The sequence below is a fragment of the Gavialis gangeticus genome, unplaced genomic scaffold, assembly GCF_001723915.1.
Source record: "Gavialis gangeticus isolate Ggan-Ray unplaced genomic scaffold, GavGan_comp1, whole genome shotgun sequence".
NCBI lineage: Eukaryota > Metazoa > Chordata > Crocodylia > Gavialidae > Gavialis > Gavialis gangeticus.
The window spans coordinates 24,548,156-24,570,752 of NW_017728993.1; the positions used below are offsets into that span (position 1 = coordinate 24,548,156).

The 22,597-nt window shown below is 56.6% G+C and overlaps 1 protein-coding gene across 1 annotated transcript; it reads right to left on the minus strand.

Annotated features, from left to right (window-relative positions):
• Window positions 1-1,259: 1,259 nt before the first annotated feature.
• On the minus strand, window positions 1,260-9,131 carry TSPAN1 (tetraspanin 1). Its single transcript, XM_019501379.1, has 8 exons — window positions 9,016-9,131; window positions 8,438-8,502; window positions 5,881-6,087; window positions 5,219-5,293; window positions 4,262-4,360; window positions 3,457-3,600; window positions 2,327-2,410; window positions 1,260-1,929 (listed from the first exon to the last, which is right to left on the minus strand). The coding sequence occupies exons 2-8, from the start codon at window positions 8,492-8,494 to the stop codon at window positions 1,876-1,878; spliced, it is 720 nt and encodes a 239-aa protein (XP_019356924.1). The 5' UTR covers window positions 8,495-8,502; window positions 9,016-9,131; the 3' UTR covers window positions 1,260-1,875.
• Between the last annotated feature and the right edge of the window lie 13,466 nt (window positions 9,132-22,597).

The window sequence follows — 22,597 nt, forward strand, 5'->3', positions numbered from 1 at the left end:
AGAGCAAAGAAGATGCGGAGCCCAGGCTCTAGTCCAACCCAGGAGCCTCTCCCCTGCCCCAAACACCCAGAGGTTTGAGAGCTACACAGGCCGGTCCCACTCCTAAGCTGGCAGCAGATGTCAGCCTGCGCAGACTGCACATGCGAGCAGGAGATTGCTTCATCCCGAAACTACTCCATGCCCCAAGGAGCAGCCTGGGGCCTGGTGTTGCTATGAAGGCAGGTGTTGCCAGGGCTCTGACTTGTGTTAAGTGCAGGTGAGGCCATGGAGCCAAGCGGCAGGGTGGATACCAAGAAAATAAATAAAATAATACGTAGCTCTCAGCCTACTCCCAGAGCCCTTAAAACTGCCTCCATCTGTTCCACCAGCACCCATGTCTGCTTTCCCCAGCACTGCAATCTGTGCCCACCCCTTAACAGTGCTCCCACTCCCTCATCCTAGGGAGCACTTGTTTGGGAGGGAAGGTAGGTGCCTACATCACTTAGGCAGGGCCTATGAACCAGGCCTCTCCCTGGGAGATAAGGATGGCTGTAATAGAGGGTGCAACTGTATTATATTGCTCAGATAAGGGAAGATCAGGTGAAAGAGGGATGATAATGATAGCCTGAAAAAGTCAAGACATGGGTAGCTGACCCATTCTGGGAGAAGGGGATTTCAGCTAGTGTCATCCCCCCACTCCTACCCAAGAGCAAGGAAGGAGGAAGCACAGCAACTCTTCCCCCCCACCCCAAAGGAGGTGCAAGTGTCATCTGCCCACGTTACCAGGGCTGGAAGCACAGGAAATCACACAGAGCAGTACTCACACCCAGCTTACCTCATCCATGATCATTTCTGCAGCTGGTAGAAGCCAGACATGGGCACTCCTGCACCCCACACAACAGGAGACCCAGCACCAGCAGCTTTGATAAAAAGGTGTTTATTGGAACATGTCAGGTACCAGCACTTCTCCTTCAGAAAATAATTTACAGCTCAGATAAGTTTTTTTTTTTACAGTGTTAACAAAAAACCCGAAATATACAGGGCTGAGTGGGGTAGACAAAGGCAGGGTGCCAGGCACCATGGGAGGGGAAAGTAACTTGAATTGTTTGGCTCGCTCCAAACCCAAGGATGCAGGGACAAGCGAGACTCAGACTAAAGTCCCTTCCTCCCAGTAGCTTCTGGCTAGGATCAGTTTTACCGGGTTTGCCCCCCCCCCCCCCCCCCCCCCCCCCCCCCCCCCCCCCCCCCCCCCCCCCCCCCCCCCCCCCCCCCCCCCCCCCCCCCCCCCTTAAAGTTTAGGCAGATGCTTACTGTGACACTCCCAAACCCACATTTTCACTCAAGGCAGATCCTACTCCCAACTGCTTCAGTGCAAATCCATCACCCCACTGGATGACCTTCTGTGCACACACTAGCTCAGTGGTGCGAATATCCAAACCGGAGTCTGTCAGCTCAAAAACTAGACTTTCTTTTTTAAAGACCAGAGAGGGAGGGGCTGGCAGAGTTAGCCACTTGTGATATCTGGCCTGTTCATTCCCTAGCCATGTGAGGATCACAGAGCCAGCTGGAGGGTAAAATGGACAGCCCAAGTGGCACACATAGCCCCTCAGTCCCATTTGTTTCTCTGCGCTGAGGCTGGAAAAAGAGGGAAGCATCTTCTACTGCAAGATCATGTATCTATAGGTTGTAGCATACCAAGAACATGTACAAAACAGCCCCAGCACACAGGCTCTCTACAGATTCCAGCTCAGTAGATCATTTAAAAAAAAAAAAAAATGAAAGCGGCATGGGACAACACTGTGTCCAAGACATGCTCAGATTTTTCCAACGTAGAAAATATACACAGAATTAGGCCATTCCTCCTCCTCTGGCCTAGGCACAGATCTGTTGATGGTGTCATTTCTCATCCAGGTGGCAATACAGGTACATGGCCACAACCATGGCTGCAATCTGCAGAGGAAGAGTAGGTTTGATAGCTGGCTGCTGCTGGAAACCCTTGGTGGTTTTGCATCCTCACCCTGCTGTGCAGCTGTAACCCCCCAAGCCAGTATACCCTCATGTCTGCCTGTTCTCTAGGGTTACAGTCCTCGCTAACCCCTGGCTCTGGAGCCCTTGCTGTCCTATATGTCAGTCCCCCAAGTAACTGCTAACCACCTTTTCCTGATCTCGAACCCCCTTGCCATCAGGGTGAGGTTGTGGCATCAGGCTGCCATGCAAGCCCGTGAGAGCAGAGCTTTGGTTAGCAAGTGCCCAACACCCGCACTGGGATGGCTGTGAAGGCCTGGCAGGTTGGGTCTCTAGGGCCAGCACCTGTTGCCCTGCTGGGTTTAGCAGGGAGCCAACTCACCTCCAGGGCGCAGATGCCGGCTGCCACACCGCCCACTACACTGGCATTCGTGCGGATTTGCTTCAGCAGCTGCTCAAAGCAACCCTGGGGGGGTGGAAAAAAAAAATCTAAATCTGTCCAGTTAGAGAGTGCCAGTTATGCAAGATGAGAGCTAGCTGGAGTCCAGCTGAATGGCTGCATAAAACTTACCTGTTGGATGCTTTCCAAGGATATCCAAAAAAGTTGTGTACTGGCTTAAGAGAGGCAGCAAGTGTGGCAGAAAACAGTGCGCTTGACCTATCAGTATACTGCCTGCTCCCACCCAGTTTGTCACATGCATTTGTAGAGAGTTGGGCAACATTCAACTGCTCCAAGCACCCAAAAAACCCTTAGAAGCAGTCAGTCTTAGCTGCTCCCACTAGAATTTTAGCACTGCACTCAACAGGGCACAAAAACATGAATTTCTGGGCTCTGGCAATATGCTGCTTGCTCATACAAATAGGGAGCTAAAAGAGTAGCTCTGCTGCTCTGCGCTCCTTAACACTTCATTTTAGTCCCAGACTGCAATACCAGCCAGGCCAAGATTGGCACGTGCTGTTTCCTCAATCATAAGAGTTCCCAACCCCCCTTACACAAAGCTCTGGGATCACCCCACCACATGCTCCAAGCCATAAGGAGGAGGATGTGGGGCCTAGGCAGATAGGGTTGGGGTAGTGGATCGGTGCTTTTCATCCCAAGGGATCTGGAAATCTGAAGATCTCCACGTCTGAGGATTCAACCATATTGTAATAAGGCCAACTCCTCCATAGCTTTTGCACTTGAAAAAAAGGGGCATCCTTTTGCAAGGGGGCGTAGTCTTTGTTACTGTGCTGATGCTGGGCACGTGAAATGCATCCTCTAGTCCCAATGCACAGCAGTGCTTTGCAGAGGCATCTACACAGACTGCCCTCCCACCGGCTCCAGTGGGTCCTTCCTTGACTCTATAAAAACTTTTCAGCCCCAGCCACTAGAGAATGCCTCGATCAGCAGATTGATTCAGGGTAGACGCATACCAGGAGTCTCTAGTGTGACCAGGCCACAGATGTCAACAGGGTCAGCCTCTCATTTACCACCCAAGAACCATTTTAAAAAGAGAGATGTTACATGCATACCGAGACATCTCCTCTGCCTGCAAGAGTCTCATTGCATCTGCTCATACCCTTGGGGCAGCAGTAGCTTGGGTACATTTTGCCATTGTTGTTGTAATAGGGAGAGTCGGTGAAGTCCGTGTAGTTAGTCAGGCCACAGCAGTGCAGCTAGGAAGAAGAAAGCAGGCAGCATGAGACACCCAGCTTCACAACAGCACTCAGAACCAGCCCTCCCCAACCAAAAAAACCCAGACATGTCCCAGATGCACAAACCACCCCCTGAATGAAGTGGATTTGCACAGAGGATGAAGCCATGTGGGGCAGCTGCAACCTTGTACCAGCCAAAATAAGAAAAGAGGCAAGAGGGAAATAAGAAGTCTGGGAGCAACACAGTTGGTATCAAGGAGAGGGGAGCCGTCTCCAACTCCCTCAGAGCCCCTTGTCCTTCCCCCTCCCCAGGCCCAGCACGCCACATTTGCTGTAACAGTTTTGTTGCACTTTTGTATTAGCCCAGAGACTAACACTCGCCCAATGAAGTGGGACCATGTCATGCAAAGCCAATTGGGGAGGAGTCTCCAGGGCCTGCTGCTAGGCCCAAGCTGCCACCTTCGCAGGGGTAAAAAGAGGGCATCTAGAGGTCTTCCTTATGAAGTTATTTGCAGCAAAACATGCTCCCCATCACAGCACCAAGCTAGAGTTGAGCCTGCCGAGCCTCTTGGGTCACCATTGCAGTGGCCATGGCTGCCCAGCAGGTGGTGCTCTGCAATGCCCCACATGGGATGGGGTCTCCCTTCCCCAGACATGGGGTGTTCCCAGCAGCCCTATTTACCTCTTCCATGGTGGTGTTCCAGATCTGGGTGATATCTGAAGACTTCCCATAGTTCTCCTTCAGTACTGGCGTGACTGTGGCCGTCAGCAGGGTCTCTGCCTAACGAGGACAAGGAGATCCAGAGGTTGGCATTAGACAGACACCCTTAGAGGTGGGGTTGGAGTGGGCCATTCTCCACAGGCTCACTGCCCAGAAGAGCAGCACCCTAATATGCTGGCCCAGGAGCAGGAGTAAGATGGCAGGCATGTGGGGAGGACAAAAAAAGAGTTTGCTCCCCCCAGGCTGAAGGGGAAGCTGAGCCTCATCACCCCAAACAGCCTCACTTCATAACCAGACTAGGACAAGTAATAAGACTGCAAAGGGCCCCGTAAAGTAAGTGTTAACAGGAACCAACGTCCTCCAACCCACTTGTCACAGCCCTCGCTGGCAGCACACGACGTTCCTGCCACGGGCTCAGTTTTGTTGACATGCACACAGGGCCTCCGATGTTTGCATTTCAGATTTTGTTGGCAATGTTCAGGGCAACTACTATTGTTCTTCCCCGAGTCCCATGCTGCAATGGATACGCTGTTATTTTAAGTGAGAGGGGAGGGTATCAGCATGCTACTGCACTGCTCGGCCTCTATGCCAACTGAGCTTCATTGCACCATTGCTTCCCACAGTCAGTTTTCCATGTGAGCCTGGAAGGCGGTGGGGATAATACTGGGAGAAACCCAAGCTATAGATGCTCTCCTATCGAGCAAGCTCCCCCCATGCAGCTCTGCACAGGGTGCCCCAGTAGATCTGACCATGCACCACCACCCCTGGCTTCCTGGGAGTGCTCCAAGATGCATTGTTCCCCTCTTCCCTTTTATTTAAGCCTTGGGATAGAAGACGCACTACATCATCCTAGCCCCATGCTCCATCCCAAGTGCGTCCCGTTACCAAATCACTGATCCTCCATCTCCTTGGACTCACCATACTCGTATAGACGAGAGCCACCACGGCAGCAGCAACCTCCGCGATGAAGATGATCAGGACGATGGAGAAGAACTGGAGAGACACAAAGAAGTTAGGGCACGTCTCCAGCACATGGAGAAAAACAGAGTCCAGCTGGGGCACCAGCATGTCATGCTTGGCAAATGCCAAGCCTGCCACATGCCCAGCTAGGGCTGGACGATATGGGGATGTGGGAAAGTAGATTTGCATTGGATCAGTAATGGGGTTGATCTCCCCAACAATAAAAAAAGCACCCCGATTTCTGCTCAGCTTGCAGTGCTTCCAGCCCCCAGACCATGGGGCAGACAGCATTTGTTCCAGATTAGAGCATCCATGCAAGGGATTTCTGCAGGAATATATAGATTTGGGGCAGTGCCATCTTGTCAGAGGACCCGGCTTGGTGCCTAGCCAGGTCTTATTCCCTTAAGTCCTCAATACCACCTGGCCCAGGTACGGTCTCATTGACCCCCTCCTTGGGGCCAAGGAACCCTCTGCACGCCCTCCAAGCCCCTTCTTCCCACCACAGGCTTGCCACATCAGAGCTGGGCCAGACAGGAGACACAAACGCCACGTTCAGGGCCAGCCCGAACACTTGCAGCTCAGCAAGCAGGGCAGAGAAGTAGCAAAAGATCTCCATTTACCGTCATCAGGAGGCATTTGCTTTCCTTCTGGGCCCCGCAGCACCCCAGGAAGCCCAAGACGAGCAAAACGGCTCCGATGGCAATGAGGAAGTAGCCCACATTGACGAACTGCAGGACCGAAGAGGAGACCGAACCGAAGATCTTCATGAACGAGCTCCCATCCACGGAGACCCAGATCCCGACTCCTAGGAGGGCCGCGCCGCCGAGCTGCAAGGGAGAGGAGACGGGCGCGGGTTATTTTGGACAGGGAAGGGAACGGCGATCTCCTTCCACTGGAAGGGGAAAACTCCTTTAATGATGGCTTTAACAATTAGTGCCAAGGGGGTCCGGTCACCACATTTCCAAGCAGTAGGACAGCCTCTGTCCCCGGTCAGGAGAGACGGCAGCAAGTAGACCGTGCACTGCAAAGCACAGGCAGGTTCGCACGTTAGTGCCTGGCCGTGCACGAGCAACCCGCACGCAGGCTCTGCCAGTAGAGGAGCTCATGAAGACCCGTCATTTTAAGGGCAACAGAAAGCAGCTGCGTAGGGACACGCTCCTCCGGGTGGAAAGCGGCTGGGCAGGCCTGCTGAGTCCGTCCTCTCGGCTACAAGGGCCCCAGCCTGTACCAGCACCGCCATGAGGGGGCCCCGGCAGCCATCTTGGAACGTGACCTCACGGGGCGGAGGAGCTAGGGCTCCATCAGGCCCTCCGTACCCCAGCCAGGAAGGGCTCATGCGCTCCCTCATCACCTCCTCAGTGTCCAAGAGGGTTTTCCCCACTCGGAAAGCCCAGTCCGACCAGCCTGGGGGATACAGCACAAAGAAATATCCCCCCACATGCCTTTAGAAAATGGCAGCCCTTGCCAACAGCAGCCGCCTCACGGTTTCCCTCAGGCCCAGCAAGAGCCAGAGCCGAGCGCGGCAGGGACAGGACACCGTGCTCGCCCGCCCGGGGAAGAGTGGGCTACTTCGCCACCACGGCTCAACACCCCCGCCCTTGCGGGGGGAGACGGCCGCCGGGGGCACCGGGTCTGCGGGGACAAGCCGGCTGTGTGGCAACACGGGTCTAGGAAATAAAGACCAGATGTCTTTTAAAAACCAAAGGCCCCCTACCCTACGCCAGAGGATTTTGCATTTGGGAGGCCGGCCCCTTTCCATGGGGTTTGGATTAAAACCCCAAGACTCGTCTCCCCGAGCAGTTGTGAGGGAGCTGATGGGACATCTCCCCTTTTGAAGGAGCGTGACTTGGGAAGGCAGGGTGCGGAGGTGGGAAATAAAACGCTTGTGAGCAGACGGGCACCGTCTCCAGCCCTGCTGGCGCAAGCTCGCCATGGGGGACGCCGGGGAGGCCTAGTCCCACCATAAAAGACACAAACACTTGTTGAGGTCTTAAAGCGGTTGTCCGTGGTCTTCCAGAGCCCCCCCCCCCCATGTAGCAGAGACAAGAGCCAAGCATGGAGGCCGCAAACACAGACCTCTATTATCCAGCCATGCACCATGGCAATTTAAGCAAGCGAAATGGAGCCAGCAACGCCTTCGATCCGGCAGTCGGACATGAGGGTTTTGGCCGAAATCGCACCGATGGCTGTAGCCCCCTCCATGGGACCAGCTCTCACAGCTGCGGGCAGGTCCGGGGTGGGCGAGGGAGCAGGATGCCTTTGAGATGGGCACCTCCGGGTCCTGCACCAGGCACAGCATCAAGGGGCTTCTTGGCTGTGCAAGCCCGTTTCCCCAGGGCTCGGCTGCACGGTCCACAAGCACCTCTGCTCTTCTCCGATTGTCATCGTGCAGCCCGACAGCTCGTCTCCAGCGTCCTCGTTCCACCCTGCTCAGCCCCAGCCCCCGCGAGCACCCCCTGCCTTCTAGCAAGGGCTCCCGCAGCTCGAGAGCAGCCGGCAGGTATCAAATTAAAGGCCAAAAAGGAAAAAAGGCCTCCATATAGCTCCACACCTCTGGGGAGAGAGGGTACAGACCCCAAGCCATCTTGCTAGCATAGGAAGGCACGAGTATGGCCCCCTTTTTCCTCCCCCCACCATCCCCATGCATAAAATATGGAGTCTTTGTTCTATTGGTGATAAGTTTTTAAAAGTCAATCAAATCAATTTGCAAGCCCTTGAAACTAGGGGCAATGCTAGGTCCTAAGAGAGCAACCTCTATCTCCTGACCATTGGCATTGCAGCAGGAGGAAGGCAATTTCAGGCCACAGAGGAGCATTTAGCGCCAGCATGGCTCTCTCTGCATCCACACAGGTAGGCAGAGGGGAGCATTTTCCCACCCCATGGCCTCCAGATTTTAGGCACGCAATGTGCTTTTACCTTCTGGCTGCAGCTGCGCATTCAAAGCCTTCCTCCCCCCCTTGCTCCGCAGGCAATGCAGAGATGGGGACGCATTCAGGGCAGCTTGCCCCCAGCATTTCAGGGGCAGCAGCTTTCCAAAGCGGCAGCAATTAAAAACTGCAAGATGGAGGAGGGGGTCCCTTCCCATAGCCACCCACACTTGGAGCATCAGGAGAGACGGACCTTAAAACGAAGGAGAAGGGACAGCTTTGAACATAGCAGGGCAGCGCAAGTACTTACAAATATGGCCAGGTTGAACAAGATCATGATGACCTTGATGAAGCTGAAGCAGCTCATCTTGGCGTCTGGAAGAGAAGGGTGGAGGGGTTCATGGGAGATACAGCTTACGCTTTAATAAGCCTGGCTGCACTGCACCCCCATGTTGCAAGAAAAAAGTTTCGCAGGGAGGGGAAAAAAAGTCACGCCCCAGCCCAGCCTCTCCATAGGTGATCCTAGCTTTCTTCTCCAGAGGAAAAGGGAAAAAGAGGACCTTAGAGGCACATGCAGAGCTCCACTCCGCACCAGAAAAAAAAAAACAACCCAAAAAACCACAAAGAGGTTGTGATTAATTTATCACATCAGTGCTCCCTGCTGAAAGCTCGTAGGGGGAAGGAAAAAGGAAACTTCAGCTCAAGGATGCGAGCCCAGCTCAGCAGCCCAAATCCTCCCTCCAGATGCAGGGTGGGATACTCCAGTCGTTGCATGCACCCCTCCAAGCAGGGAGGAGTGGGAGACCTGCCGCCCTCCAGCGAAGCAGCCCCGGCTGCACTGAGGCTGCTTGGGGAGAGGGGATTTGCAGCTAGAAAGGCAGCGCTTACCTCAAAGAGCACGGACCCAATCCAGGAAAGAAAAAGAAAAAAAATATATATATATATAGGAGTCTATCCAGGGGGAAGGAATACAAGCCAACCCCAGCTCCCTGCCCAACTTCCTGCTCCTTGTGAAGCACGGAGGCTCCCGCCTGGCACTTTATTGCAACAGGTGATGCAGCTGGGAGCGGCCTGCTCCAATCCGGGCCGGCCCTGCCCAGCCCCGCGCCGCGCCGCGCCGCTAACTAACTTCTGCCTCATGAGCGCCCCCTGCTGCCCTCGCTGCGCCCGGCAGCCCGGGCTCGCAGCGCCCGGCGGGACGCGGGAGGCCGGCGGCCGCGGGCTTCAGGCTTGTCCCGGCAAGTGAGGTGCGGCTGGCGGCTGTCCTGCAGACGGGGGTGTGGCGCACACGGGCAGCGCGTGCAAGCCCGATGGGCAGCGCGTGCGTGCGCGGGGGCCTACACCGGTGTGTTTGGGTTTGCACACATGGGCGCGAGTGTGTGTGGTAAAAGTGGCTCCCCCCTCGCGGGCGCGGCCTACGCCAACGTCCCTAGCGCTGTGGCCTGGCCTGCGCCCCCCGGCCCGGCCTCCTGTTTTTGGAGCGCGGGGCACCCCCTGGAAAGGCTTCCTCCTGCCCGTGGCTCTGCGACCAGCCCCGGGGGATCCCACGAAGGCAGCTGCTCCTGGCCCCGAGACGGCTGCGTCTCCCCCTCTGAGTACCGGGGCGGGGGCCTTCTTTCCTCCCGGGCCGCTTCGCCGAGGCTCAGGCTGGTTTGCACTGCAGTAGAGAGGCCCCCATGCTGCCCACCAGAGAAGCCAGGCTAGGATCAACAGTCACAGTGCCTCACGTCCTAGCCTTGGGCTCTAACCACTGGCCCATGCTTCCTCTCCGGCAGGAGCTGTGCTGGGGAAGGGCAGGAGAGGGTGGCAGGAGCAAGGAAAGCCCCTTCTGCCCTGCCCTCTCCCACCCCCAGGGCTGCAGACCCTTGGGTTGCCAGTGCTGCAGCTGTGCAGTGTCACTAGAGGGCGGCCTGCTACCACGGTAGAGGAGCCCGTGGCCCAGTAGCCCACTGGTTCCAGTGCAGCGGTAGGGCGTTGACGCCAGGCCCCCCAGTAGCTCTGCCTCTGCTGCGTCTGTGAGGCAGGGGCTGGGAGCCAGCCATGCCATGCCAGGCTGGGCAACAAGGCTGCAAAGCCAGCCCGGCACTGCCCCACACCCTGCCCCTAAACTCCCCGCTCCTTGCAGTGCCACTGTCCCACTCCTCGGCTTCTGGACAGTGCCTGGCACAGCTTTGGGGACCTCCAGCCCAACTGGATGGGATGCCGCGTGCCTATCCATGCACCAAGATCGTTGGAGCGAACACATGGTACCTGCAACGCCGGTTGTGCTGAGCCCACCGCGTCCCGACCGGCCCCCAATGTCTCGGCCGCAGCAATGCAATGGGCTCCGCCATTCCTGGCTGAAAGGAAATTCGGTGTCTGCCCACACCGGGAGTCTCACCCCCCCAGCACCTTTCTCTCAGCAACTCCCCCAAGGCCCGTGGGCTGTGCCTGAGTGGGGAGCCTGGCTTTTCTCCTCCCCTCCCTGACGGCAGGGAACCCAGGGCAGGAAAAATACCAGCAGGACCCAGGTTACCTTAACTCTGCCCTTTGGGGGCTCCAATCAGGGCCACCCTTTGTTTCCATGGACCCCCACCATTTCCAGACCCGTTTGCTCAGTGCCCTCAGCTGCGCCATGGAAATCGGGTGATCCCGGTTTCTCTCCCCAGAGCCTAGCTGCCTGATCCCGCAGGAAGCCAAAGAGCCGGGTATTTACTTGCTGTAGCTGTTCCCATCCAGCTCTGCTCTCTCCCTGTCTCCTGCCCAGGCATCCCCTCCAGAGCCCCAGCTTTGGGGTCACCCTGGAAGGTAGGAGCCCAAGCTGCCCCAGGAGGCTGATGGGGCCTGACCAGTCCCAACTGGTGAGCATATGTTAGGACCATCACGATGCCTCACCTTACCCATGCTCTCACATGGCTCCAGGTGAGGCCTGGCTGTGGCTGACCGCACACGGTGCCCCGTACAGCGCCGTGTGCGACTGCGAGCTAGCACGGAGGAGTGCCAGCCCCTCTCCCATCCTGCCCACACCCTCCGCGAGGCAGCGCTGTCTGCACCGTGGGCTTAGGAAACGCATCCGCTCGCCCGCCGGAGGAGTGTCGAGCAAGAAGCAAAGCCAAGACGTTCCGGGGTGTGTCTGGGAGCTGGACGTGACCTTGGCCTGACCGCCGCAGGACACTGCGGGACTTTGTGCTGACCCTCGCGAGCCCCGTTACAGAGGATTAGCACACAGCCGGCACCTGCCCAGGGCGGCCCGAGCGGCACACACAGCGCTCTCTGTTCCAGCTCCTCAACAGATGTTGGCAGCTGTTGCTTTGTTCCTCTCTGCCGCTTAACCCTTCGAGGCTCGTCAGCCAGGAACGAGGCTTGGCTTTGGGTTTTTAGGGAGGCCCCTTCTCTGCGGGAGAGGACGGAGTCTCACCCTGTTCCCACTAGATACCCGCCCTGCGCCTTGTCTTCCACCAGGCCAGGCTGCTAAGGGCAGCTTGCGTTTGGAGCCGGAGGCAGGTGTTTGCTCACAGCAGGTTTCATTCCTCATCAGGAAACTTTCAGCATCCAGTTGCAGGCAGGACCTGAAAAACGCCTGGAAGAAACCAGAGGCAGACAAGGTTATTTAGGTAAATGTGCTATCTTTTATTAGAGCAACTAAATAGTTGGGGAAAAAATGTTCTTTGCAAGCGTTCAGGTACAAACACCCAGCATTTGTGCCCGAACGCTTGCAAAGAACCATTTTTCCAACTATTTAATTGGTTTAATACAAGAAACCATCTCAAAGAAACCTGCCTATGTCCTTTGACCACCACAGCTACAACCCTCAAGCATGGCAGAAACCATTGGTCTCGGGGCCTCTTGGGAGCAGAATCGCAACCCTTTCACCTTCCCATTCTCCTCCAAAGTGAGGACTCCCTGTGTCTCCCTGAATGCACTTTTCTTCCATGGTGCTTCATGGGAGATCCTGGCTGCAGACGTGTATCCATCCCCAGGCACATAGCAGAGGACTGGGTTGTAAGGCAGCCAAACTGCAGCTCCGATGGGACAAAGGCGCAGAATATCATGGTCGAGACCTAGTCTCTGGGGGATTTTTCTACCAAAAATGGACATTTTCCATAAAATAATTAAAGTGTCGTCAACCACCCCCTGTTTTCCAGGCCAGCTGTTCCCACAGGACGCTCTCAGCCTTTGTCACAGCCTCGGGGAAGAGCTGGTCAAGGACTCCCAAGACGTCCACAGAAAACCACTTCTCAGCCCAGCCAAAAACTTTCCGGTCGGTCAAAAATGTGAGTCTCTTGATCCATATTTTCTAGCCACTTCACAAGAAAAAAAAACCTTCCTATTTTGGTCACTCTGTTTTTCCCCTCACCTCAAACAACTGTTCTTCCCCCCATGCCACGTGCCCACATACCAGCGCTTTGGAAAGACAAGGCTGCTTCCAATAATCCCAAAGCATTGGGAGTTCAAGTTCACTTCTGGGGCTATTCTCACTATTTTTTGCCTAGTTTTTGTGTGTGGTTTTTTTTTAAGCTTTATATCTATAATCTAGCAAAATAGCGCACATTCGGATAGCTCTCTTTGTTTTTGCTTTGATCTTAAAGTGAATAATTTAAGTCCCTAGCATATTAGTCAAGCTTCTCGTTTCTCTTTAGGTAGAGAAAAACGTGCGTCATGTTCAGTCTGAGGAGGTGCCACCCCATCTCACTCCCCGCATTTCAAAATCCTTGATCTGCCCGTGATTATAGCAGAGTGCGTCCTGCCAAGCCAGCGGCTTTCCTGGAAATGTTTTGCAAATTTTGCATCAAATTCATTGTTTTGGCCAGAAAAATACAGATTTTTCTTCTTCTTCTCCTGAGTCAAGCTAATTTGTTTTGACCTGGTTGAAGTGTATGGAAAAGGCAGTGCATTACTGAACTGATTTCAAGTGAAAAAAAAAGAGAGAACCCCCCAAATTTGGGGCCAGTGAACTGCAAAATCCATTCTTCCTCTTGCTAGGCAGGGGACGCAAGAATGTGAGAGGGAAACGGCCACAATTCTCCTCCGACGCAGCGGGACCCCACAGATTTCAGGGTGATGACCTGATTTATGGCGACGTGCACCGCAGTCAAATCCGGGCCAGGAAGTGAGATGGATCCATCTCGTTTCCCTATCTGCTCCAGGAGATGCGCTAGGTGAGGCTGGTGGGACCCACAGCGGCAGAGCCGTGCGTCTCCTCCGATTCCTCTCCGCTGTCATCTGAAGTGGTTTATTCAGCAGCAAAGGCCTGACCTCTGCGCTACAAACAGGTGCAAATCCGCGGAGCCGATGACTTGATCCCAGCTCAGGATGCGACCTCGCGTCTAAATCCGGCATTTTAATCTCTCCGGCGTCCCTTGGAATGCTTTAATAAGGGGATTAACGAGGAAGTTAATACTCTTGCTCTGCTCTCGGCCAGCATATTGGGAGAAGTGCATTTGCACACTCTTATTTGCATGCATTTAGGAGGCTCGTGAGCCCATTGCAACCCTTCAGCCCTATTCACTTGAGCACTGGATGGTAGGTGCCATGTCCTTGGACCCAGCTGGGATCCAGAGGCAGGGCAGATATCTATAATGAAGCTGGGAGGCCGTGTTCACCATGGGGGGACATTTGGCTTGTATCCCTCTGCCTCGCCACTTTGTTTTGAGTTCTCATCTAAGCAATGCTGATTTTCTGAAGGCAGCAGCAGGGCTGTGCAATACAGACCCGTGTGTCATGTACAGGGTGGATCCAGGGGAGTGCAGGGGTGCAGTCGCACTCCCCTTTGATTTCTGCTCCACCAGAGTTTAAAACCAACTGCCTGGGAGGGGCATTTCTATCCAGGCAGCACTGAGTCGATTGATTTCATGGCTCATTGACATCTCCGTGGTTCCTGCTAATCTCTCTCCACTCCGCAAGCATTAAGGACCCTCTCTCCTATTTAATGGTCTTGATATTTCACTATGCAAACTATCTTTTCTTCTCCAGTGTTGCTGTCTGTTAGTCACACTTGCTAATGTCTCCTCCCTTGGACAGCCTGTGGACCGTTTGTAGCTCTAGCTAAAACTCAGGTGTGGTCATGTTAACTCAGGTGTGGAAATGACCAACTGAAGTACTGTTGGCCTTGCCAAGACACTCAAGGAGGCTAGATTTTGTTTTAAGAAGCAGAATAAGAGGTGTACATTTAATGATAATAACTACAGAGCTAATGCCACAATATCTTTTAACCATTTGGCCTGCTTTCTGCTTAGTTGGTTATGTTTTTTTAAACTTTCTATATAAGCTGAAGTTGATTCCTGTGGCTATATTCGGTCCTGCTTTGATCTTAAACTGAATAATATAGTGCTAGCCCCCTAGAACGGTAGTGAAGCTTCTCATTTCCCTTTGACCGGAGAAAAATGTGTGTTGTGTTGCGTGTTATGATGCACCACAACCTTTGCACCCTTTTTTCTAAAACCCTAGATCTGCTCACAGTCACGCATAGCTCTGTGAGATGCTTTTAGGCCTCCCCGTATCCAGCTGCCTGCAGATGATCTCCCATTTCATAAGTGAACCGGGCAGGTCTCAAAGGCTAAGAGGCCATTCTGGGCCATTCCTCTTGGCTAATTGGAGCCTTGCTTTTCATAACGACCCTGTGTAATTGTGAGAGGCCTCGGCAATTGCTTTGGGGCAGTGAACCAGCGATTGCTGCACAGGTCATTTCATAAGGGCCGCGGAGGCTAGAGAGAAGCAGCACAGTCCAGGAGCTGAGCTGGGGGCTGGTAAGATGAGGATGGGCACAGAGTCCGTTCCCCCGACTGCCTGGGGAAGCCCCGTGCTGCCTGGGACCCTAACTCTCCAAAGACACAAACATCCATGACAACTGCTAATGAGCAGAGTCGGCTGCTAGGCAAGCTGGATGCAGGGGGAGGGAGCCAGCCGGGGGCTGAGAAAAGCCGGGCATGCTTCCTTGCTCTGCCACAGCCTCCCTCCGTGACCTGGGGCTTGTCACTCGGGTCTCCTGCCCCCATCTACGAAGTGGGGTTGAGATCACGCTGACCCACACAAGGGCTGGAAGGCAGTCGGGGGGGCTGCAGACGGGGTCTTCACAGAGGTTGCTGCTAGCTATGGGCTTCTGAGATAGACAAAAAAGGATGGGGGGCTTTGTTGTGACCCCCTGTCCTTCCTTTTCCCACTCCCAGTCCAGACCTGCCCCCCTGGGTGGGAGTGGGGTAGGTACCAGCGTGTGCTAGGGGCTGTACGTGTGGGGATGGGATGTCCCACAGTCAGTGACATGGGGGAAGCCTGGGGATTGGCATGTGGGCTGCGTAGCTGATTGCAGCCAAGGACACAGGCATTTGGGTGGGGAGGGGGCAAAGGGGAAATTGAGGCACAAAGCCTTTTTAAGCAGCCCCATGGCATGCGATGGAGGCAGGGAGGGCATTGCCAGCAAACTGCCCTGGCCCTACCAGACTGTGCCCGCGCCTGCGCACTCCCATTGCTTTACTGGGGCTGGAGATGGGGTGAGTCGAGCACAGGCAAGCACTGCAAGGCCTCTCCTCGGCTAGACCTGGTCCCGAGAATAAGGGACAGGGAAACCTCCAAAGCCTCCCGAGACCAAGAGCCAGGACTTCCCCACCACCTCCCTCACAGCAGCCCAGCCACCGAGGAGCACCCCACCATCCCCATCAGCATCTTTGCTCTTGCTGGAAGGCCAGAGGCTGCAGCAATGGACATCCCAGGATGCATAGGAAGGAACCTGTCACCACAGCAATCCCCCCTTAAAGGACCTATTTCCTTCCCACTCGGATGCGGCGGTCCTGAACGCACTAGGCTACAGGCTACCACCATTTGGCTAGCAGGCTGTATTTTACATAGTAAACAGGCTTCTCCCACAAAAGCTCTGCTCGCTCCCCAGGATGGAAAGCACCGGGTCTGGCTGCCGCGTGTCCAGCAGACCACCCTAGCAGTCCACGGCGTTCCCCGAAGGGCCCTGCCACATGCTCAGGTTCAAGCCAGCTAGAAACCAGCTACAGACCTTTCCAGGCACTCACTTCAGAGCCGCTCGGCTCTTTGTGTAGCCTGCGAGTCATTTTTATCCCCGCAAATCACTTTACAGGCCTGATTGGCCTACATTTATTGCACCCCTCAGCAGCAAATTGCATGATATATGCAACAAGTAGCAGGGGCCTGAGAAAAGGTAATGTCAATCCTGGGACCTCCAGGCTATTTAAAAGGAGAGATGATGCCTAACCCCTGTGTTAGCAGAGGTGGCTGCCCTCTGATGGAGATGCCCTTTGAGAGCAGGGGGCTGGGGGCATTTGGAGGCACATTATATACTTGGTGTCGAGGCCAAGTCAGCTTCTCTCCCCAGGTGCAGAGGAGGCCAGGCCAGGCTGGCTGGGAGCTATGGAGAGCAGCCTCAGCAGGGGACTATTTGATGTCCACAGGCATTGCGGTCTCGGACCGCCAGGAACTATGGGCCACCGCTGGATGGCGGCCGGTGTTGCTTGAAGTCCTCTGGGCCCCTTGCGGGAGCCCAGAGAAGGTCCAGACGTGACGTCTTTATCGGAGGATGGAGTAAAAGCCAGCTGCCACTGCGTTGGGCAACTGATGCCATAAAAACATCAGCTGAGTAAAAGAAGGGGTCGAAGGAGTCTTCTTGGCATCCGGCACTTGGTGATCTTCACGGTTAAAAGCCTAAAAACTGCATGCTAGGGCCGCCACTGGGTCGGGCGACCAGCGCCTTAAAAACACCAATAAATTACGGGGGACAACAGAAGAGAAGACAAGGCGTGCACGTGCAGGGTCACAGGGCCAAAACAAGTCCCCACGGGGGGACACCGAGCAGAGCACCCCAGACAGCGCCCACCGGCTTGCAAACTTGGAGAGCTTGCCGGCAGCTACTGCCCAGCGGTGCTCCGCCTGGAGACACACGCAAAGGACACCAAAGAAAAATGCCCCGAGGTCACCGGGAGCCTTCCCAGCCAGAGCCTCCTTCCTGGACTGCCAGATGACAAGCTTGGCCAAAGCCAGGAGGAGGTTGACCAGGAGGTCCCGGGCCTTGGTGGGGCGACGGATGAGGTGTGCGTAAACTAAAAGATGAGGGGAGTAGTGCAGCCAGAACTTGAGGAGCAAGTTCTGGAGGAGGAGGAGGTAGGCTGGCTGCAGAAATGCTATCCTGAGTGCCTGGGGCAGTCCCAGGACAGCTGGAGAGGGGACCATGTCCCTGGGACTGGGCAGTGGCAGAGGGGCTGTGCTGAGAAGCTGCAGGACCAGGCTGGGGGTCTGCCCTTCTCTTGCAGCTGCCCCGGGCATGGAGGGGCAGCTCTGCTGAGCTCGGGCAGAGATGCCTGCTCACAGCTGGTCTCCCGTGCTCCCCGGCGCCTGCCTGGGGAAGCGTGCCTAAAGCAGCCAGAGCGCCTGGTGGGCCTTGCGTGCAAGCTGGGCAGGTGGAGGGGCATCCTGCTGTGAGCGGGCCCCGCCGCAGCCTGGAGCCTGGAGCCAGCCTGGGCTGGTGGCACGAAAGCTTCCTGCTGCCAAAGAGCCGCGGGTGGAGGGAGGAGAGGGGCTCTCTCTCTCTATCCCCCAGCAAAGCAGGACCGTGCGAGTCCGGATTGCTCCCCCCACCACCCCGCCTTCCTTCTCTGCTCTGAGCCGGTGTGTGCTGGGGCTCTGGGCATGGAGAGACGGAGCTGAAAACCCATCTCACGCCACAGCAGCAAGCGTGGGGCTGGACTAAGATCTGGAGCAATGGGGGTCTCTTCCCCAGCTCTGCTGGGGGCCTTGGGCACATTGCTGTCACCATTCCTCAGTTTCCTCATCTGCGAAATGGGCCTAGCGGGCAGAGGTAGTGGTAGAAGCACCATGCTAGAGCCAGGGGCTTCAGTCCATACCTGCTCTGAGAACTTTCCCCTGCTGCTCCCAGAGTTGTCAGCACCCATCACAGCCCGCAGCGCAGCCTCAGAGCCACAGTCTCAGGCCTCGGGTTTTCCCCCTGGGCTGAGGGCACAGCTGGCTGTCAGTGTCTCTGTGACTCCGTGGTGGCTGGACCATGAGCTCTGTCCCGGCTGGAAGACCTGAGATTCCTGAGCCAGGGGAAGAGGGGGCCAAGGGGTGGGCACGTACCAAATGCAGGTAGTTTAAAGGGACTGGGATTGACTGTTCCCTGGGTGCACAGAGCAATGGGTGCAGCTGCCACATGGGAGATGCTGGTTCGGGGCTGGAAACGACTTGCTCCTGAACGAGGAGGACAGGGCTGGAGCAGGTCACCTGGCAAGGCCGGCAGATCTGGGATCCAGGGAAGTGGGTGTCTCTGCCTCAGTTTCCCCATCTCTACCTGCTGCTGCACATCTTCTCCCAGCCTGGCCCTGCTTGGTGCCGAGCAGACGGGATCATTCAGCCCCACGGTGAGGGGTCATGCCAGGCTCAAGGGACCACTGATTTACACCCCATGCCGGCTGCAGCAGGGTAGAATCGGGCTAGATTTAGCTCCTGCAGGTCCCTGGCACCTGGGAGCTGCTCATGGGCCGCAGGCAGGTCATAGGCATGTGCGCGGCCTTGCTCGCGGAGACACCCAGGGATTAATGACAGCACCGGGGCCGTTGGGTACCAGCCTGGGGCAGGATCTCCTCTCCCCCTGAGGCCCACCTGGGCTTTTGCAAGGCAGGTCCATTCAGAAGCAGCCTCAGGCCACGTCTCTGCAGGAATGTTACCCCAGAGCAAGTGCCATGTGTCCACCCCCTGCTCCGAGCCATTCAAGGGAGAGCTCTCCTCAGTGCTCAGTGGCTCCCCTGCCTCGTGGCATGGCCGGTCCTGCGTCCACGCCTTATCCCAGAGGAAGCTGACCACCGTGGGGTGGAAGCAGGGGTAGGATACCGCGCTGTGTCCCCGCCCCAGCCTCTGAGCCGCTTGGGAAACCTGCGCTTCCCTGTCAGCCCAGGAGCCTGGAAGCAAACTCAAGGCATTGCCCGCCACTTCGAGGAAGACGAGTCCCTGCCTCCTCTTCCTGGCTCCGACGGCCCACGCCTCGGCCTTTCCCAGCCCTCGTCTCACGCAAAACTTGGAGTTCGGAAACTTGGAGCCGGTTAGGAAGGAGCAAGCGGCTGCCTCCCATGGGCTCTGGCGGCTTGCTGGCAGGAATGCCTGGGGCAGCCGTGGTCCAGGGCTGCTGGATGGGGATGGAGAGGAGAAAGGAGCTGCATCTTGGGGATGAATTACCCAATTAATTAGGAATTGCAGTGCTGCTGGTGTGGGACTCAAACTGCCATGTGAATCCCCTGGGGCGGGTGACAGCTGACCTGCCTGCCAGGCCGGTTTCTCTGAGCCAAAACCCAGCCGAAGGGAACCATCCACGTGGCACTGGCTGGGGCAGGGGTCTCCGTGAGAGCACCAATGCCTCCCCCTGCGACGCGGGGCTGGCTGTGCCTGAGCTGCTTCGCGTGAGCTCCGCGGATTCGTCCCGGGCCATTAAATATTAACTGCGGCCTGGCTCCGTATCTCAGCAGCTCTCTCTCCCCTCGGGGTTATGTCGCCCATGAATCATTCACGCCTCTCCTGCATTAAACCCAAGCTGGGCCGTGGCGCCTTTTACGTTCCCAGCCTGGGATTTTTCCCGGCACGTCATGGGGGGCAAAGACTGAGCAGGGGCACCTGCCAGGCGGGAGCACGGGGCAATCACCTCCTGTAGCCTAAGAGGGCACAAGTTCCACCGGGGCAGGTCCCGGCCCCCTGCCCCAGAGCAAAGCCCCACTTTGCAGCGAAAGGGGGGTCCTGGGAGTTGGCTTAGCCTCTGCACGGGGCTGGGACGGCTGGATCTGGTCACCAGTTCAGGACTCTGCTCAAGGCAGAGGGCTGCTGCAATCCTCATCAGCCTTTCCCTGAGGTGCTGGGATGGAGCTACTGCAGCCACGGGTATGTGTGTGTATGACTACAGGTGCACGCACATGAATGTGCATGTGTGTGCATGTTCATGTGTGTACATGTATGTAGGTCTGTGCATGCATATGTGTGCATACATATACCTGCATGTGCACACACATCCAATGGTGTATGCAGGTGTGCATGCATTGGTATGTGAGTGCATTGGCATGTGCACGCAGTGGGGTGTGCAATGGCGTGTGCAGGTATGTGTCCAATGGCATGTGCATACGTGTGGGCATTGGTGTGTGTGTGCCGTAGCGTGTCATGTATGTGTGCATTGAGGGTGCAGGTGTATGTGCAGTGGCATGTGTATGTGTGCATGCAGTGGCATGTACATATCTGCATGTTGGTGCGTGCCATGTGCACACATGTATGTGCATGTTCCTGTCACAATCTGAGGCATCCTTTGAGCAGGAGTCCTGGCCGGGGGACCTGGGTGCAGGCTGCCAGGTGCTGGCGCGGCACGGGAGATGCCTTTGGACAGAGGCAGTTGTTTTCAGTCCAGGGCGTGTTTCTGCTCCCCACCAGCCCAGGCTCTCCTGCCCCCTGCTCACATCTGATCCCTGCCAGCACCAGCCTCCTCCCTCATTAACATGACACCCGGGCTGTCCTGGTGCTCCCTGGCCCCAGGCTGCAGGGCCCAGTCCTGATCCTCTGCAATTCAGAGGCAGGCAGCTTGTACGTGTACAGCACCTGGCACCACGATAGCTAGCAGTGTCTGCTACAAACAGAGGCAAGCAAGCCAGGCAGGAGAGGCTGAGTGGTGATGGCGGGTGCCCTGCCGTGCCTTTAATGGAGATGCCCCTCCTCTGCCTGCAGTCACAGCTGCATCCATTTTGTGCCAGCTTGCAGGGTGGTGGGGGAGATGCATACGCGGTGCTCTCTCTGGGTCCCAGACTCTTATTCCTGGCTTGGGAAGGGGTCCTGTGCCCGGTGCCAGGCAGGTGAATGGGCTGGAAGCCAAGGAGACCTGGCAAGAGAGTGGCTTTTGTGCCCCATAACTGCATTCAGAGAGGAGGGAGCAGGCAGACTTGGCTTTGGGAGGCAGCTGGGCCAACAGGATCCCCCAGTGAGGCTCAGGACGGCTGGAGAGAGCTGCCCCAGCAATGCAGGGCCTGGGCACCAAGCCAGCCGTGCGCCGAGTTGTCCAGCCTCAGCCTTACCCTGGGGCCCAAGTCCTTCGAAACCAGGTGGGATCAAGCCACAAAGACGGCCGAGGCTCGAGCTGGGATCCTTGGTCTCACTATCGGCTGCATTTGCTGACATCCTGGCTGAGTTTTCGCACGGGGAAGCTCCCAGTCAGTTACTTTGCAGGGCACGATCTGGGGCTGGATCCCTGCTCTGCTCCCAGCCTCGGGTTTCTTTTCTGGCGGGTTCCCAGCGGGGAAGGCATCTTCTCCCCCAGCTGCTCCCATTTGCAGGCTCTCTGCCCATACCCCAAGCTCTGGGTCGCTCCCACAATAAAGGTCCCATGCTCGTGGGAGGCAGGACCAACCCCCACCATCTCCTGCTGCTTGTTAAGCTCATGGGACTCATCCATCCATCCCAGACCACTGGAGAAGGCCAACCCAGAAAGCCAAAAAAGGATCAACCCAAGCAGAGCCTTTGCCTGCTTGGATGGAGCGTGATGCTTTGGGCAGGCAGCTGTGCCCCAGCTATGTGTTTATACAGCGCCTAGCACCCTGGGGCCTGGGCCTGGGCCTGATTAGGGCAGGCAGGGGGCTGCTGCTGACTTGGATGTGGCCACCCACACATGTGAGCCTGAGCATGTCCTGGTCACTAAGGCACGAACCCCTGGTATGGAGCAGGGTGGAGGTAGATCCAGGCAAAGTGATGTGCCCCAGGCTGGGCAGGAAGTCTGTGGCAGAGCAAGGGATGCACGGGGGTCCCTGCAGCCTTCCAGTTTCAGAGTCCCCGTGATGGCCTGTCCCCGTCTGCCCCACGGCCTGCGTGTGACCATCACTGTCCCCAGGCCCAGACAGACACGAGCACAACCTCTCCCCCTCCCTCGGACCCTTCCTCCCGTCCTAGATGTCCAAGCATCCCTGATACGGCCCCGCTGGGCTGCTGCTGGCTGGCACCAAAGCCTGGGTAGCGAGCGCGTTTCCCCACCCGCAGCCGGGCGGTGGTTAATGATTAGCTTCCTCTGCCCGGTGCCAGTGGCTCTGTGAAGGGCAGCTTGATGCACGCTGCTCGGGTTATCGCTACAGCTGAAGCCGGAGGCCCTGAGCGTGCTTTGATCCCCCACGTTGGCTTTGGTGGGGTCCCGTCGCCCTAAGCAGGTCCTGACCTGTGGGGATCGGGGCCTCAGTAAGCGCAGGGAGCAGTTGCCCAGTCTCGGGCACCCGAGGGGTGCCATCAGCTCCGTTTCTTTCTCTACCGGCTTTCCCCGCAGCTACCGGGATGGATGGACGGGGCGCTGGGAACGGACTCTGGGCTGTGCCAGCGCTCCTGCTGGGACCAAACCGGAGGGTCCTGGCTGGAGGGTCTTGCCCCTGCACTCAGGCTCAGACTGATGCTGCACTGGGGTCAGGACGGGATTTCCCCCTGTGGTCAGACTGGTCTGGACTGGTGGGTTTTGCCTTCCTCTGTAGCAGGGGCACGG